Source organism: Ambystoma mexicanum, chromosome 13 (genome assembly GCF_040938575.1).
Source record: "Ambystoma mexicanum isolate Mex_15411 chromosome 13, UKY_AmexF1_1, whole genome shotgun sequence".
Lineage (NCBI taxonomy): Eukaryota > Metazoa > Chordata > Amphibia > Caudata > Ambystomatidae > Ambystoma > Ambystoma mexicanum.
Genome location: NC_090938.1, coordinates 439,201,074 through 439,218,951, shown reverse-complemented (window position 1 = coordinate 439,218,951; position 17,878 = coordinate 439,201,074). Strand labels below are relative to the sequence as shown.

Here is a 17,878-nt window from a genome sequence, read left to right as displayed (position 1 = left end):
ACACCACATTGTCCGTGCATATGCGGAACACCTTGTTGGCAATTATCGGTCTGAATTCCCTGAGCGCTAGGAAGATCGCCAGAAGCTCCAGGTGATTTATCTGAAGGAGCTTGTCCTGAGGCAACCAGAGGTCCGAGACCTGGAGAAGATCTAACGTCCCACCCCACCCCAGGAGGGAGGAGTCAGTTGTGATTATCACCATAGGAGCTGGGGACTGAAACCCTGCACCCACCTACAGGTTGCTGAGAGATGACCACCATTCCAGGTCCACTCTCATGAAAGCCGGAATCATTATCAGCTTGGAATCCGGGTCCACAGCCTGACGCCAAGAACTCCGAAGAGCCATCTGGGTCCGCCTCATCTTGAGACGAGCAAGAGGAAGAGCCAGCACACACGAGGCCATGAGGCCCAGAAGCCTCTGGAACCACCAGGCCGACATGCTCTCCGACTGTGCAAACATCTGACACGTGGCTAACAGATCCACCATTCTGTCCCTGGTCAGGTACACTCTGCAGTCGATCGTGTTCCAGCGAAAACCCAGGAAAATCAGGTCCTGCGAGACTGTCATGGAAGATTTCCGCCAGTTCACTGACAGCCCAAGATGGAACAGGAGCTGAAGGAGAGACTGGAGATTGCCCGCTGCTTCCAGCAGACAAGGGCTGCGTAAGAGCCAGTCGTCCAAATATGGATACACATGGATACCCTGGAGACGAAGATAGGCCGCAATCACCGACATCATCTTCGTGAAGACACGCAGCGCCGAGCTGAGGCCAAAAGGAAGCACTCAAAACTGGAAGTGTTCCTCTCCCAGAGAGAAACTGAGATATCTCCTGTGTGGGTTCCAAATCAGAATATGCATGTACGCATCCTGAAGATCCACCACACTGAGCCAATCGCCCATCTGCAAGGAGGACCGAATCTGGCTGGGCGCGATCATCTTGCATTTCTCTTGGGGTAGGAAAAGATTGAACTGGGAAAGGTCTAGGATGGTGCGCAGGCCAGCCTGGTTGGGTTAGGGCACCGTAAATAGCCGGGAGTAGAAGCCCTGCCCTCGTTCCCCGAGAGGAACGGGTTCCACAGATCTGAGGTCCAGAAGTTTCTGAACCTCGGCTTTGAGGGAGGGCGAGCCCGATAGCTGAAAAGGAGGGTTGACGGGTGGGGTAGGGGGTAGTGGTAAGCGGAAGCCCATCCGAGCGACTGACAAGACCCTTCTGTCTTCTGTGATGGTCTGCCACGCCTCCCAACGAGATGCAATGCGTCCTCCCACCGGGGTCTCGTGCGAGCACGGAGAACCCTCATTTAGTAGGTTTTTCGGTGGTGTTGCCACCTGAACCTGAGGAGGATGAGGAGCGGGGGAAAAAACTGCGTCCGTTGTTGCCTACGGCGGTTGTTCCCCGCAGGGGTATCCACTGTGCGAGATTTTCGGTCGAGGAAGCCCCTAAAGCCAGAGGAAGGTCGACTTTGCGACAACGGTCTCTGGGTTTTGAAAGGAGTCTTAACAAGGACCGACAAGGACTTAGCTGTCGGAGTGCTATCCTTTGTCTTGGTGAGCTCTACATCTGTTGTAGAATTGAAGAGCTCCTTCCCATCGAACGGAGGGTCCAACACCTTGTTCTGCACTTCTTTTGAGAATTTAGTTGCATGCAGCCACGCCTGCCGTGAGGCATCAACCCCCAGCATAAGGCCCCGAGCCGAGGTCCGTGATGAGCCGCAGCCTCCAGGAGATCCTGGGCCAAGACCCTGGCGTCGGATAAACCCCCTTTAAAGTCTTCCAGCTTCTCGTCGGGATAAACTCCTCAAACTCCGACAGACCTTTCTACATCCGCATATTAGCTCCCACTAACACCAGTTCGGCGTTGGCCTGCCTGAGCTGCAAGGCCGAATTGGCAAAGATTTTCCTCCCAGGGGAGTCAAGGAGCTTGTCCTCCTTTCCCAGAACCTGAGTAGCCGTCGTGGAAGAGGATGCTGCAGGCTTGGATTGCAAAGTGGCCGCAGCCACCACTGTGGAGGAGGGGGACGGACAAGACGACAGGGCCACCTCTTCTGAAGAATGCAGCCTGTATCTCGCATCAATTTTCTTATTGACAAAAAGTCCAGAGTGTGGTTTTACCCAGACCCTGCGGACCTCAGCCAGAATGTCCTTCTGCAAGAACAGGCCGGTACGCTCCAAAGGAGACAGGGTGAATGCCCCAGAAAGCACGCCCTCCTGCGGAGCGGGTGCCTCGGCACCGGAACATCTAAGAAGCACATCATGTCCAGTACCCGGTCATGAAAAGCTCTAATAAAGTAGGGCCGGTCCTGATCGCCCTGCGCGTCATCCGACAGATCAGGATCCTGCTGAGCCGTGTCAGGCGCTGCCTTGTCCACAGGGGACAATGGAGGCAAAGGCGGAAGAGTCTGGGGAGGCACCGCAGGCAAGGGAGGCGCCGGCGGAACCACCAGAGGAATGGGTGGAGCCTGAGGTGCGGGCGGACATATCGCCCTAAAAAGCCCTTTGAAATACTCCCACATGGGGTCGGTACGCATTAGCGTTTGAAATTTACCGAAAAAGGCATCCTCTGGGGACTGTTTCGGAACCTGAGGAGGCCTCCCATGAGGTGGACAAATCCAGGGACGTAATGGGGAAGGGTGCCACACAGGCCCCTCCACCGACGTATCCACATCAATCAAAGGTGCTGACCCCGCAGGCAACGAAACATTGTGCGGAAGAGGCATCCGGGCGTTCCAATCGTAAACTGGCCGATAAGGATGCGCACAAGGGACTCTATGTTCACCCAAGGAACCAAGCCCTACACCTGAGGCAGATGGCGTAGTTGTAGGGGTAGCACCCAAAATGGCCACCGCGGTCGTGGCGGGAACGGGCGCCATTTTGTCATCACCTGAGTGGAGCTGCGGCACGTGAGGAAGTGAGGCAGTGGTCCCCATCGATGGATCAAGGGTCTTAACTTTAGCCTTGACATAAGGAACCTCGGCAGAGCCGGTACTATGAGGCCCAACCGCCAAATTAGCTTTCCCAAGAAGGACCTCGGCACTGCCGGTTAAAGAAGAACTTTCCTTCTTTGCCCCCTCAACAGATCTGGTATCACCACAAGAGCGGGAACGGTGGGCAACCGCCTTCACCGATAAGGCCTTATCAGGCCTCTCAGAAATGTTGGTAACTTTAGCCTCTGAAAGAGGGACCTCGGACCCACGTCCGGTAACAGCCTTCTCCGCGCGGGCCTCGAACATCCGTTCGGAGAAGGCAAGCCCCGCCAAGGCCTCGGGGCACACCCCGGTCTTATTTTTGAGGGAAGCTGACAGATAGGCCTCAGAGCAAGCTCCGATATCCCACGATTCAGTAGAACTGGGTCTACAAACAGCCCCCACAGGAGGGGCCTCGGAGCATGCTCCGGTATCCACAGGCCCCTTACGGAGACCCTCAGAGAAAACTCAGGTACAATTATTAGGCCCAACGGGCACCTCAGGGCGAACCCCGGTGACAGAGCGATCAACGCTCCTCCCGGCCCGAGAGGAACCCGGAAAGGTATCCCCCGTCCAGGGTGCTCTGAAAGTAAAGAACTTACCGGGCGTTTTTTCTTCTCGTCGATGAACGCCTGAAAATGTGAAGGAGGAGTTTGTCGGAACATCTCCTCCCACCGCTCCAACTGACGTTGAAGTGCCCGGACCGAAAGGGAGCCGCAGTAAAAACAGGAGTCCCAACGGTGATCCGGACCAAGCACTCTAAACAAAGAGGATGGGAATCCGCCCTCGCGAAACGACGGTGACACGATGAACAATCTGGAAAGTCTAGTTTGAACGACATAGACAGACTAGTACACTATCGCTAGCTCGAGCCAGAGAGGAAAAAAGGGAAGAAAATCTTCCGAGGATGCAAGTGCGGAGAAAAGGACTGATGGGCGATGCGCGGGGCAGAGCCAAGGTGGGCGGGGTTACGCCGTGTGCCGGGCCCCACGCAGAAAGAGAGGGAGGACATTTTGAAAACATTTTTTTTTGGATGCTTTTTACAAAGTGCTCCGGTCCTGTCCCACAGGACAGAGAGATGTCCCATAAGTATGGAGGAAAGGGGACGGGACGTAGGAGTATGGTTTTGTGCATGAGGAATTTCCGGGTCCTCCAAGGTCGGAATGACCCGGTAATTCCTCATTCACAGAACCCGGTACTGGAACCCGGTATGGAGGCAGCCCTTATTAAGGGCATGGCTGCCTCCATACTCCTAATGAGGCCCTATATTTTATGTACAACAGATTGCATATTAACATAAGTGCATTGCCTACAAAAAAGGCATCAACCAAATTAAAACAAATGCAAGAAAATGCATAGCATACTCACACTTTAGTGTCAGATTGAGATGAGGATCTGTCAGAGTGAATCTACATTAAAAAAGAAAATCCTGAATAAAAATAAACACTTCACAATCTTGCATTATTTGTTTGAGTATAGCTAAGAAAAATCAAACCAGCAATACAAATGTAAATAGAACATTCACTGAAAATAATGTTCTGCCTCAGCAAACCCATATTTAGAATTATACAGTTAACATAAGTGTAAAGAATTTACATTTAACAGTCATGTTGGTACTGATATTTATGTTTCCAATGTTCCTATAGTTATGATACACAATGAGAGGGGAAGGATGATGGGATTGGTTAAAAGTGCCATGAGTCAGTAAATAGGTTCATTCATTTCCTTTCCTGGGCAAACTCCTGGAGAGGTTGGCTATATCTCAGTTTACCCTCCACACTGTCGGTTGTCTCCATGACCATCAGTCTGGCCTTAGAGCTGCCAGAGGCACAGAAACTGCTCTTCTGAACACCCGTGAAAACCTGCTCTCAAACCTTGACTCTAACCCTCTCGCTGTCCTCATTCTTCTTGACCTCTCCTGTGCTTTCGATATGGTAAACCACAACATCCTGATTTCCCATCTCTGTGATGCCCTGGGCATCACAGATCTGGCCCTGGCGTGGCTAGCGCCCTTTCTCTCTGACCGTCCTTCCCAGATAGAACTTGGGTCCTTTCTCTCCGCTATCACTCTCTCTCTACTCGTGGTGTCCTCCAGGGATCTAATCTATTCCCCTGGTTATTCAATGTCTACATGGCCCATTCGTCCCACAATATCTCTGCCTTCACCTCCAACTTTCAGTGCTATGCGGATGGCACACAGCTCTCTTTCAGGCTAACCTCACCCTCCTCCTGCTCTTCACTCATTCCTGACTGTTTGGCCGCAATTCAGTCCTGGTGTGCTGCTAATGATCTCTGCCTTAATGCCACTAAGACAGAGATCATCCTCACCAGTTTGGCAAAAAATCTGGGGGTCATCTTCGACGCTACTCTCTCCTTCTCTTCTTACATCTCGGACATCTCCAAGAAGTCCCACCATCAATCAGCTGCACCTCCTCAAAGGCATTATTCCTTTTCTCTGCTTCCCCCAGAGACTCACCGTCTCCAGTGCCCTGGTCTCTCAAGACTGGACTACTGCAACTGTCTCTTTCTCAATCTTCCTACTGCTACTCTCCGACCTATTCAACTTATGCAGAACAGAACCGCCAGACTTATCCTTGGCCTTGGCTACGGACTGCATCTCTCTGGCCCTGAAATCTCTCCACTGGCTCCCCGTGGCTGCAAGGATCAAGTTGAAGTCCCTCTGCATAATCCAGAAGGCTTTCTGGTGCCTGGGCCGTACTACCTACAAAGCTCTCTTCCTAAATACTCTCCTTCTAGAGTCCTCCACTCGGTCTCCTCCAACTCTCTGCGTATGAGCCGCTTTTCTAAACAGAGATTTGGGGGTAGATCCTTATCCTCTGCAGGTGCCTCCCTCTGCAACAGCCTCCCTGCCTCTCTCTGTCTTGAGACGGACCTCCTTAAGTTCCTGAAACTTCTCAAGACCATTCTCTTCTCTTCTCTTCCTCTCTCCTTCTCCCCTGTTAACCTCTTTCTCTTCTCCCTGCTTTTCTCCTCCTTTTTCCTCCCAACCTGCTCAGTTCCTGACTGATTGCCTGGTGCACCTCCAGAGCCTCACAGGTCCCAGGCTCCCCCTTCAGTCCTGCACTTGCCTCCGGGCCTCGGCACTCTGCTTGTCACTACTGCACTCAGAATTCGCTCCATGAGAAGGGCAACCACTCTACACTTAACCCAGGCCCTTGCTGGAATGGGTGCACTTGTCCTCTCACTCCCTATCTGCGCACTTACACGACCTTAAACGTACTAGGCCTAGCAAGTTGGTCTGTCCTGTCCTCCCTCCGTCTCCCCTCCCTTGCTTGGTTGCACCTGAAATACTCGAGCATAGGCGCATTAGTGTCGACCAACCACCAATCAATCTGAAATGTTGCCAGTCCTAGTACTGTTTGTCATGCACTTGCACTCTGACAAGTCGTTAGGCATAGTATGGTAGTTTATTGATTGGATGCTCTTCTCCTCCTTCCCCCCCCACTACTCCCCCTGTTCTCATTCCACCTTACATGCACTTGCACTAGTAGAAATGCCTCTGGCCCAGTATGCTAGTTATTTTTGTTAAGATCATTCGGAATCTTCAAGGCCTAAGAATGACGACTGTATTCCCTTGTTCCCTTACCGCCTTGAAGCACTTTGAAGCACTTCACTTGTGTATAATTGCTTTACAAATAAAAAATTACAATTACAATCTGGATGGCATAAAGCTGCTAATATTGAGCACAAAAAATACAAACAATCACATTTAGCAGTTAAAATGTACTTAGATTTACCACATAAATGCGGTGTTATGTTATCAGGTTTTTGTAAGGCACAAGGCTAGCCATTGTTATAGCGTCTCAGTACTAAAGGTTGTATGATAGGGTGACCAGATTTGGTGAATGGGATGCTTTAAATTGATGTGGTGGGTATGAGAAGTATCAAGTCTGTTACAAGATCAAATGGCCAGACAGACCATAATTCCCTCCTAAATAACAATGTATTAGGACATGTTCAAAGAGTGATGAAAAGAATAATCAAAACAGGACTTCACTAAACATAATAGTCAGGATCAATATTTTCTCCAGGTCTGGGTAGTGTCTCAGGAACTTAAAGAAAAAGACAAGTGTTTCCAGAGAAGTGAAGTGTTCAAACTAAGCCTCTAGGGCCTCCTTGAGCTTTCTGTTGCAAGTGTGTTACAGTCAGAGACTTGACCCTGTCAAGATGGGATGTGACCTCTCTCAACCTGGAGCATGTGGCCTACAATGGTACTTGCCAGAGCCAGTCCTGCCCATCTACATGTACCGAGTATTATTTATACTTTCCCCATAACTTTGCAACAGTCTGGCCAGCATTCTTCTTTTTGTCCCTTAGGACTACAGCTATCAGAAGTCCTTACAGCAGTGACCTGACTACACAGCTCACCAGGGACACGGGCAGCGGTGAGCAGAGATACAGCAGAAAGCATTGACAGTCAGACTGGCAATCCAGAACCTCCATTTAATGTGGACACGAACATTGAAGCTGAATATAAATGTAGCGGGACGCTATTAACTTGAGCTGGCAGAACTGTGTACGAATGGGGGAGGGGAGGCTTATGGCTTTACGTTCTCTGATGCCTGTAACCATGCCCAAAAGGAAAAAGAAGACAAAAATTGGCCAGGAAACCAACTGATGTGGGGGGCCAATCAAGAGGGGGAATAAAAGAAGGCAGAAAGGACATGACAATGTGGGTTGTTTGGGTGAGGTCAAGGGAGGAGAAGGCAGACCAAGAGACCAAACAGAGGAAGGAGGGTGCAACAGAGCGTAGAAAAGAAATATAGAAGGCGTGGATGAGGTGAGGTGTAGGTTGGTGAGAGAAAGTGGTACTAGGGTGTAAGAGTGCATGTAAGTTGAGTAAGTAAGACTAAGGGAGAGTGTAGGAGGTGTAAGGGACAGTGATTATGAAGGAGACAGAACGAAAGGAGGGTGACTAGAAGAGTATAGTGTAGTGGGAATAGATTATATTATAGTGCGCGGTGAGTGTGGTGTAGCAGGAGGCGACTGTTGTGTAAAGAGAGTGGAAAGTATTGCGAGGAGAGAGTAGTGTAGAACATTTAGGAGTGATAGAAGGGGAGAATAGTGTGAGTAGGGAGTAGTAGCGAGTTTGGAGTAGAGGAAAGAGAGCGGGAGAGAGAGGGAAGAGATGGTGGGAGGAAGCACCACGACGAGAATAGGAGGAAGGAAGCCCCAGATTTGCCAAATGTAATAGAAATGATAACACTGTAGGTGTATCACATTGAAAAGGGTCCACATCTTTCTCCCTACACCAGCTGCATAACTTGTTCCAACGACAGCGGTACAAGGATTTTGTTGCTGGCCTTCTGGCAGAAAGCAAAATCTTCATTACATCATTCGGGAGGTCCCAATCCTTGTATCTCAGCCTCTCAGAAACCATGAGTGAAGGCTGAGTGTCTTGACCTCTGGATGTAGAACCTGACCCTCCTCTCGTGAGAGAAGGTCCTCTCTTTGTGGAAGACACCTTGGAGGGCAGATGGACATGTCCAGAAGGTCCGGGTAGCCCTCCCGCTCCCTCTCACTTCCTGTATGTGCACTTATATTACCTGAATATAATAGGCCTAGTTCGCAAGGCCTAGTCCGGTAGTTTTTTGTTTGTTTCTGTAGGTAGTTTTTTTGTTTTGTTTCTCAATGTTCGCTTCCCTCTCCTTCCCCCCACCCCCACCCTTATCAGCTCACTCTTTGGCATGCACTTGCACTATCTGAAACAGCGTTGACCTAGTACGGTAGTTTATGGATTGTATCTTCTCGCTCTCACCCCCCCTTTCAATCCTTCCTTCTTGTCATGCACGTGCACTAGTACTAATGGCGTCAGGCCTAATTTTCTAGTCATTTTTTGTTATATCATTCGGAAACTTCAAGGCCTAAGAATGACTCTGTATTCCCTTGTTCCCCCCGCCTTGAAGCGCTTTGAAGCACTTCACCTGTGTATAAGCGATTTACAAATAAACAATTACAATTACAATTACGTGCTCCTGACCCAATCTTGGGCAATTAGGATCATGGATTTCCCGAAATTTCTCAACCTCCTAATCCAATGAGGAATGATGGGGACGGGAGGAAATACGTGCAGTAGAGGGAACTACCAGTCCACCACAAACGCGTCTCCTAGAGCTCCTCTTGTGGGAAATTCCCTGGAGCAAAACAGTTTGCACTTTCAGTTGACACTGGTCGCGAACAGATCCAATTGAGGGGTTCCCCAAAGGGTAAAGATCTCTTGAAGGACTTCCTGAGCTAGTTTCCACGCGTGGGAGACTGTGCTCTGCCTGCTCAGAGCGTCCACTGCCATGTTCTCCTCTCCGGCTAGGTGAACTGCTAGTGCAATTGTCTGCCATTATCAGGACATTCATTCCCTGTACAGAGGGCAGAAAGGCATTTAGCGCTAGTCTGATTGCCCTCAGCTCCAAAAAAAATATTTGTAGTTTGGACTCAAATGGAGACCATGGCCGCTGATTGTCAGATGTGCTCCAGAACCAGAAAAATGCTCCTGGCTGCTCTGCTCGACTTTGCTGGGATTACCTGCCTGGACTTGCCTGCTGCTGCTTCAAAAAAGGGAATCAGCGTGTGAGCTGTGAAGTGAGTTGCTAAGTGAGCAGTCTGTGACTTGTGCTGTGCTCTACTGCTCCTGGCTGCATTGCTCGACTTTGCTGGAATTACCTGCCTAGGCTTGCCTGCTGCAGCGTCAAAAACTGGAATCAGCGTGTGAGCGCGTGCGTGAGCTGTGAAGTGAGTTGCTAAGTGAGCAGTCTGCCGGCTGTGGCACATCATCTTACAACTTATCTTTCCCTGTTTCAATGGCGTCCAATGGTGAGGTAAGAGCTTGCCCCCTTGCGAGACTGCTAGATTGTGGTTGCGGGGTCGGGTGACTGCCCTAACAACTAAAGGAAGCTATACACATTATGGACTAGTCCAAGGCATTTGTTGCTTGGAGGAGTGGGTCGGTGGCGGTGGCTGGGTCTCTGAGGGGGATCTGAGCGGAAGCCTCCCCCCCTTCCCTCCTAACCCCACCCCTTCTTTTGTGCTCATTGAAGAAGATCGGAGGTGCCATGGATAACATGAGACAGTGTTGATACACCCTCCGTAGCGGACCATTGGGGCCACAGGGACCGACTAAACGACCTAGGAGTGGCAGTAGGCGCTTGGTGGTGGGCAGAGATATTCTGCTCCCTAAGAGGGGAAAAAGGGAAGCTATGATAACATTATAAACCCCGGTGCACAACCAAAAATCACAGGGTTTCCCTTGCATCTCATGCCTCGCTCGCGGACCGACAAGAATGATCATACAATGCTCCTAACAGCAGATTTGCACAGCATCCCTGACTTAATGACACGCTTCATACTTTTTCAATTGACAACAATGGCTCTCTTATAAATTTGGGTATGGACCTTAAGCGGAAGTCTCTGTGGCATAGTTTGTTCAAAATTATGATGATACTTTGAAGACTAACTGAGCTGCTACCCCAGACTTGGAAGCAATGGTCTCAAGCTCTGAGATCTCAGATGAAGGCACTTCATATATCGGAGAAAGAGCTGACTCCACAGGGGAGGGCCTGGATATGGAAACCAGGGTTCCTCCGCATTCCATTGACACAATCCTGGCAAAAACAGAGGCCCTTCTTGTACTATGCTCCAGACTCACAGCCAAACAGCAGGCGCCTCATTAAGACCCTTACGCTCCCGGAATGAAGGGGGCCGGTACAGGACCGGCCCCGGTCATTCCGGGTGCGCATATTACGAGGTTCCCTTCGCGGGAACCGGATCAGACGTCTGGTAAAACCAGACGTCTTTTCCGGGTCCCGCGAGGGGAAGAGGGAGGTAACAACAGGACACCCATAATGTGCCTGTTGTTACCTCCCTCCCCATTCCCATTGAGCCCTATGGGAGCTCAAATGGGAATGGGGAATGGTTCCTGCAAGGAGGACTTACCGGGTCCTCCTATGTTGGAATGACCCAGTAAGTCCCCATTGCAGGAAGCCGGTAAAGGAGCCCGGTTTGGAGGCAAACTCGTAATAAGACCCCAGGAGTTGAAAGCCTTGGTTGATAAGGTTGTGGAGGTAATTCTAGACAATAGTGCACATCTAATGGTGTCTCCTGCGAGCCCCTCCCCAGTGGCTGTTGTACCAATACAGCCCCCAACCCTGGCTCCCGCCTAACGGGAGGGTATTTGTGGGGGTGAATGTAGACCGGGGGATGTTTTGGCAAACCCAGACCCAATCCCCCCTCAAAGAATGACTCACTTACCATCACGGCAGCTACGGAGAAAGATGCCATTGATGTATTGTCTAGTGAGATTTCCATGCTGAGGGACTTGGAGACGCCTAAAAAGCGAAGGAGACGCCTACCTGCTAGGAAAATCGTTCACCAGTTGAAACGCTCAGAATTCTCTAATGGAAACAATGTGGTCATGGAGCGATGTTGCCCTGGGCCAGTGGCTTTGGCACCCAAAGGCAGAAGAGCAGTGGTAACCAGGGACATGGGTAATGGTGTTTCCAGGCAAGTAGAACTAATTGGATTACTTCCGCCAGAGAACCAGAACAAAGGTAGCTGGAAGTAACTAAAAACCAGGAAGGTCAAAGAGAGTTATCCTACCTCGATAATAATTTAAATCGACATGCACATATTAGCTCAAAAATTAAAAGGGGAGATTCCTCTGTGGGCCGGGAGATAAATTTCCTTCCTACAGAATCTGAAACCGGCTAAGTTGCACCCTTTGATTCTACCCTATTCAGAAGGTTGGGAAACCTAGTAAAAGTGGAAGAGACAGTACCAAAGGTGGACAGTTCCTTTCTAAATCGTACCAATTTACTGTCCATACTGAAGAAAGTCCCAGGGTTGTCTGCAATTAGCAACAGAGATTTGCTAAGGATCAAGCTCCCCAAACGGGAGAGTGCCACGAATTGGGCACTTATTGTATTAAGCTCCCAAGCTATCGCTGCTCTGTTGTGTACCTGTGCAGAGGCACTGCAAACATTTGGATTTAAGATAACTGTGTGTCAAACCCATCCCCTAGGATCGTTTGGGGCTCAGCTAGACCCTCAAGATAGGTCTTGGCTTTAGTCCCCCCACACAGATCTCGAATGTTAGCTTTTTAAGGAGTTGGAACTCCAGAGGTTTTAATAGTCTTATGGGCAGCTCAGATAGACACAAAATCTTGGAGCATCAAATAATTTTCTTTCAAGAAACATGGGTGTGTGCTCCGCTGGTGGTGGACAGGTTTAGAGCTTTCCAACAAAAGGCTTTAAAAGGCCGTACAGGTTGACCCTCCGGGGGTCTGGCTATACTGATACAAAACTCTATGCTGATAGAAGCGGAACTCCTTAGTGAAAATGTTTATGTTCTACTGGACATGGAAGTACAACTGAAGGGGGTATGCCATCAATAGCTGTTACTGTTAGTTAATATATACAGTAATGCAGCTCGCATAGAGGTGGGTGCTCTGACCGAAAGAAATTTGGGGAAGTATGTTAAGTGTTTTTGTGTGATCGAAAGGGCTCTCATATTATGATTGCTGGGGATTTTTACACTGCTTTTTATGGCGAGATTGCTACTTGTGAGCGTTTTTCGCGGCGAAATAACCTGCAGGCAACTATTTATAGCCATGGCAAGGGACTTACTTAGTATATTTTTGTCGGCCTGACGTATGTGGTAACGAGTGACTCATGTCAGTTTCACTTTTCTTTCCAGGGCGACTAATTTGCAGTGGCCGAGCACTTTAGGCCTTCTAACAAATGAAAGGCTGTCATTGAAGTGAATTGAACCAATGAGCCAATGCATATCTAGGCTTTTGCGTGCACACAGGCACACGCTTATCCAACAATAATAGGTAAGCGCCAAAATGACTACATTCTTGTGAGGAAGATACGCATTTGTCTCTTGGCCAATTCCACTATGTCAATACAACAGCAATACTATTGTATTGTAATACCCTGCATATAGGTAATCTTACAATACATAGCATAATTTTGTTAGGGATTGCCAATGATGCAATCACAGCTTGTGTCGCTTCTGCTGCATAAGGATTGAACCTGTTTCCAACGGGTACAAGACATCTCGAGTGTAAAACTTGACTTATTGTTCAATTGTGTGTGTCTAGAAAAACATGCTATACTTAGCATTGTTTTATTTCTAAATTAATTTAGGTTGGCAACATATGAGTGACCCCTGCACTGTTTTATTCACTCCAGGGTTGCTTATTTGGTCACAGGCCTCACGGCATTACCCACAAGGAGGATTGTAGCATTCCAAGATCCTTCCCTTTTATCGTTGACGTAGGTGCACCAATATGAAGGCTGTCCTGATGAAAGTGGGTAAATTGATTTAAATACCACTGAAACTGGTAAACTAGGTACTATAATCATATATTCTTGCTTCCACACTAAATAGACACCTTGTGATTGAGGTGTCCCCTTAGTGTAAAGAAGCTTTATCTGTCTTCTTCAAAAGTTTCATGATAAGAATATTAATATGAACAATTTGAAGATTCTTTAAAACACCCTGGGTTATCAAATAAACCTGTTTTTTAAACGTATAACTTCGATTATCTTTTACCAACACCAAATTGATTTGTTACCAGGAGTAGATTGACCGAGTGTGGGTGTTTTCTAAATATTGTTGTTTTTTAACACTGCCTGTCACGTCTCACACTGCACCTCCTATACAGTGTGTTTGATATGTTTTCGCCACAGCAGAGTGCTCCAGCCCGAAAATTTAAGTTGTTTTCAGTTGCATGCCAGAAATGTTGGTAATTTTTCCATTCTGTATTCTATCATCTTTTAGATAAGCAGCACACCAGTGTACCCCAGCTTTAGAGGGAATATTAGGCAACTGTAGATAGAACATCATCCTATCCTTCTGTCTTCTTCATATGCAATCTGTATGCTGCGGCACTCACTGTTGTATTCCATATTGGCCCTTACACAAGGACTACTTTGGAATAACGTGACTTCTTGTTGCTATTGTTAAATGAATCGGGATAGTGTCCCTTTTTGTGTTATAATACCTTAAGCCGGGACAAACCCTGCAAATTCAGAGGTACCCTATTGTGTGATTTTTTTGCCCAGCTGGCAAGAGCACTGCTCTTGAGTGGTCTCTGTGCGCTGGCACAATCACGTGCCCCCTCCTCCACTTCCTTCTCTGTGCCCCAGTCGTCCTCCAGGGAGCCTTCGGTGCCAGCTTCCACCACAGCACCCCGTGCACCAATCCCACCCACACCACCCGGTCTGGTAGTGCCTATGTCCCTGCCTCTGGTGGAAGTCCCAAATATGCCACATGAGATGGTCACTGTGAATGCCCAGGTACCAACACAGGTACAGGCAGTGGTTGGACAGCTAGCACTTTAGGACAGTGCTGGTGCTGTGCTATCCCCAACACGTGTCATCCAGACAGCGGAGGTAGCTGTGCAGCTTGCACTCTGCCAGACAACAGCAGATAAGGGGTGTGCAGAGGCAGTCAATGCTGGGCCAATCAACATTGAGGAGGCAATTTAGGCAGGACATGTTAGGCGGCTCCGGCAGCTGGTGGGCGTCCAGACACATTTCCACGGGCAGCTGATGGCAGAGAGGCATCGGGTTAGGGAGGCAATGATTGCCAGGACCAGAGCAGGGGTGTCAGAGAGGCGGTCTTTGGGGTAGGCTGGCACCCTGGAGGCAGCTTGCAGGGATGCAGATGAGGAGGAGAGGAGGATGGATGAGGGCCTGCAACACCTCCAGGAAAGAACAGATGCCCACCTCCAGGCGGACGATGCAGAATATGACACTGCCATGGAGGACGCACTGAAGGACATATTGGCCCACTGCCTGTGTATATAGCTCTTAGTGTTAGGTTTCATTTTGAATTTTTATTTTCCTTTCAGCCCTGGACATCTCACCCATCCCCATGTTTTGTTTTTGTTGTGTTAATGTTGTAATACAAGTTTCAGAATCATGATCACACACTTGTTGCAGTCTCTTTTTGTCCATGTGCAAAATCACCTTTACTATGTTTTTGGAAGGTATTTCGACTATGACTGTCAAAGGGGTTGGGACCTCACTGTGGATGTGGGGGCTTCCCTCATCACATGTGCACTCATTATTCTGTGGCTTTATCCCACCCAAGGCATAGCCCCCCATCCGCACACATCTGCAATCACACACAGCCCCTCGTATCATGCTGCCCATCGGCCAATGAAATGCAGGATTCTCAGATTCTTTATTTTTCAGGCTGCCTCTACACATTGTCCATCTCCTTGACTTGCAAACTCTCTGACAGCCTTCACATCACCCAGCATGCCAGTTGAACTTGTGTCACTTTCAGGGATGTTGCCACCCCTGATTATCTACCTGACTACCTTCCTCCATTCTTCTAAAGGCTACTATGCAGACACACATTACATATGAAGTCTTAGACTTGGGTCCTCCATGGGCATTCACTTACAGCGCTTTGAGGCTATTGCAATGGCCCATGAGCACAATGATACGTTAATTGCATTTAATTTAAATACTATGTCACATGTACATGGTGTGGTCACAGTGTTGCTAGTGCTACATTATTCTGCCCTGTTGATGTGCAACTGAGTGCGATGTACCAGGGAGTCCTGTGATGAGCTACGGCATGGATTGTGCAGCAGTGCTCCCAGTTGTTCCAGTTTGAGGGGGATATGTCGTCGGTGTTGTTGAGGTGAGTTGTTCAACATTGGATTGGTAAGTGTACCACCTGGCAGGGCCAGCCTGGGGGTACTGGCAGAGCTCATGGGTGTGAGAGGAGGGAGGTGTACTGTCATGGGGCTGCTTGGGGTAGTGGCGGAGGTGAGGGTGACTTGTGGGGGGTCTACTGTCAGGGAGCTACCTGGGTAGTTCCAGGGGTGTGAGGGTCTGGTGGGGTGGTGTCGGGACTTGAGGGGCCTCCCTGGGTAATGGCAGAGTTGAGGGGGCTGGTGGGTTGAGTCAGGACTTGAGGGGGTGGCCTGGAGAAGTGCCACACATGAGGGGGGCTAGTGGGTGGTGTCAGGACTTGAGAGGACTGCCTGGGGTAGTGGCAGAGATGAGAGGTTCTGGGGGGCGTTACTGTCAGGGGGCTGCTCGGGGTAGTGGCAGAGGTGAGGGGGGCTGGTGGGGGTGGTGCTGGGACTTGAGGGGGCTTCCTGGGATAGTGGCGGAGGTGAGGGGGCTGGTGGGTGTGGTGTTGGGACTTTTAGCGTCTGCCTGGGATAGTGACTGTAGTGGGTGGGGCTGCTGGGTGGTGTCAGGACTTGAAGGGGTGGCCTGAAGTAGTGGCACACATGAGGGGGGCTAGTGGGTGGTGCCAGGACTTCAGAGGACTGCCTGGGGTAGTGGCAGAGATGAGAGGTTCTGGGGGGGTCTACTGTCAGGGGGCTGCTCGGGGTAGTGGCAGAGGTGAGGGGGGCTGGTAGGTGTGGTCTGGGACTTGAGGGGGCTTCCTGGGATAGTGGTGGAGGTGAGGGGGCTGGTGGGTGTGGTGTTGGGATTTGTGGGGGCTGCCTGGGGTAGTGACTGAAGTGGGTGGGGCTGGTGGGTGGTATCAGGACTTGAGGGGGCTGCCTGGGGTAGTGGTGGAGGTGAGGGGGGCTGGTGGGGGTGGTGTCAGGACTTGAGGGGGGCTGCCTGGGTAGTGGCGGAGGTGAGGGGGGACTTTGGGGGGGTCTACCATCAGGGGAATTCCTGGGATAGTGGCGTAGGTGAGGGGGGCTGGTGGGGATGGTGTCGGGACTTGGGGGTCTGATATGACTTGGGGGTGTAGGCCAGCAGTTTGGGTGCCTTGAGAGTAGGGGTGACAGGCCAGTGTTTCACCATTGTGCATGTCTTGACTTACGAGGAACCACATGCAGTTTCGCCCGCGTGCAGCCATGACCCAAGGGGGCCCGCACACATTTTTCAGGGGTGCAGCCATGACTTATGAGGGACCGTACGCAGTTTCGCCAGGGTGCAGCCTTGACCTATGGGGGACCGCGCAAACTTTTGCCGGGGTGTATGCATTGACTTACGGGGCACCGCACGCAGTTTCGCCGGGGTGCAGCCGGGACTGATGGGAGACCGCACAAAGTTTCCCCGGGGTGCAGCCTTGACTTACGGGGACCGCGCACGCAGTTTCGCAGGGATGCTGGATGGTGGGGCTAAATTAGGCGCAAATGTTCTTCTTTGGCCATGGTTTTTGTTGCGTTGGAGCGTGTTGCGGGCACTCCAGGCCCTATTCGGTTTTCTGTGCACATCGGGTTACTTTGCGCTTTGGAATCCATGAATACGCAGAACGTGCAAAGATACTTTCGCAAGCAAGTGGGCACTGAGTTGTTACTCTGCGGGGCATAGTACTTTGCAGGGTCTTTGAACATTTTCTATAAATCGCTCCCTTTGTTTTTATTTCTTCCATGAGAGCACAGGGAACAGAAACATTGCATTCCACGCCTGAAAATCCTTTGCCAGGGCCAATGATTCCATAACTTTGTTTTCTCTGATAAGGTATCAGGATTCAGAAAGTATGGGATTTGCAACACTATATTCGTGGAGCTGCAAGGTTTACAATGGGTGTCACAAACTCTTGAAAAGGACTTCTTTGATGTATAGTGTGAATCCTTAGATATATCAAATCCCTGGTTAGTATTGTCGAATAAGTAAAGTAACTTTCCCTTAAAGAGGAAACTCTCTTTTCTTGTGCTGGAGTTTTGGGTCTCTTCTGGGAAAGCTTCAGACGTTCTAACAAGCATGTGTGCATCCGGATTCTATGACAAGACAGGAGGCTCATATTATGCATTACAATCTTTACTCTGAAACCACAGCAGCAAAGAAAAAACTTTTACAAACAAAAAAGTTTCAACAACAGAACTAGATAAAGTTCAATGTCAATGCATGGGGAACTCCCCAAACCATCATGGAGGATAGGTCATACCCTGCAGGGGACCAATGAG

At 49.7% G+C, this 17,878-nt stretch overlaps 1 protein-coding gene across 1 annotated transcript in view; it reads right to left on the bottom strand.

Moving 5' to 3' along the window:
- Positions 1-17,878, bottom strand: part of LOC138521314 (leucine-rich repeat-containing protein 37A-like) — a 1,201,733-nt gene that overhangs the window by 275,220 nt on the left and 908,635 nt on the right. Inside the window, exon 11 of the mRNA XM_069634057.1 lies at positions 4,330-4,370. Coding sequence (XP_069490158.1) covers positions 4,330-4,370 — 41 coding nt within the window. The remainder of the gene's footprint in view (positions 1-4,329; positions 4,371-17,878) is intronic.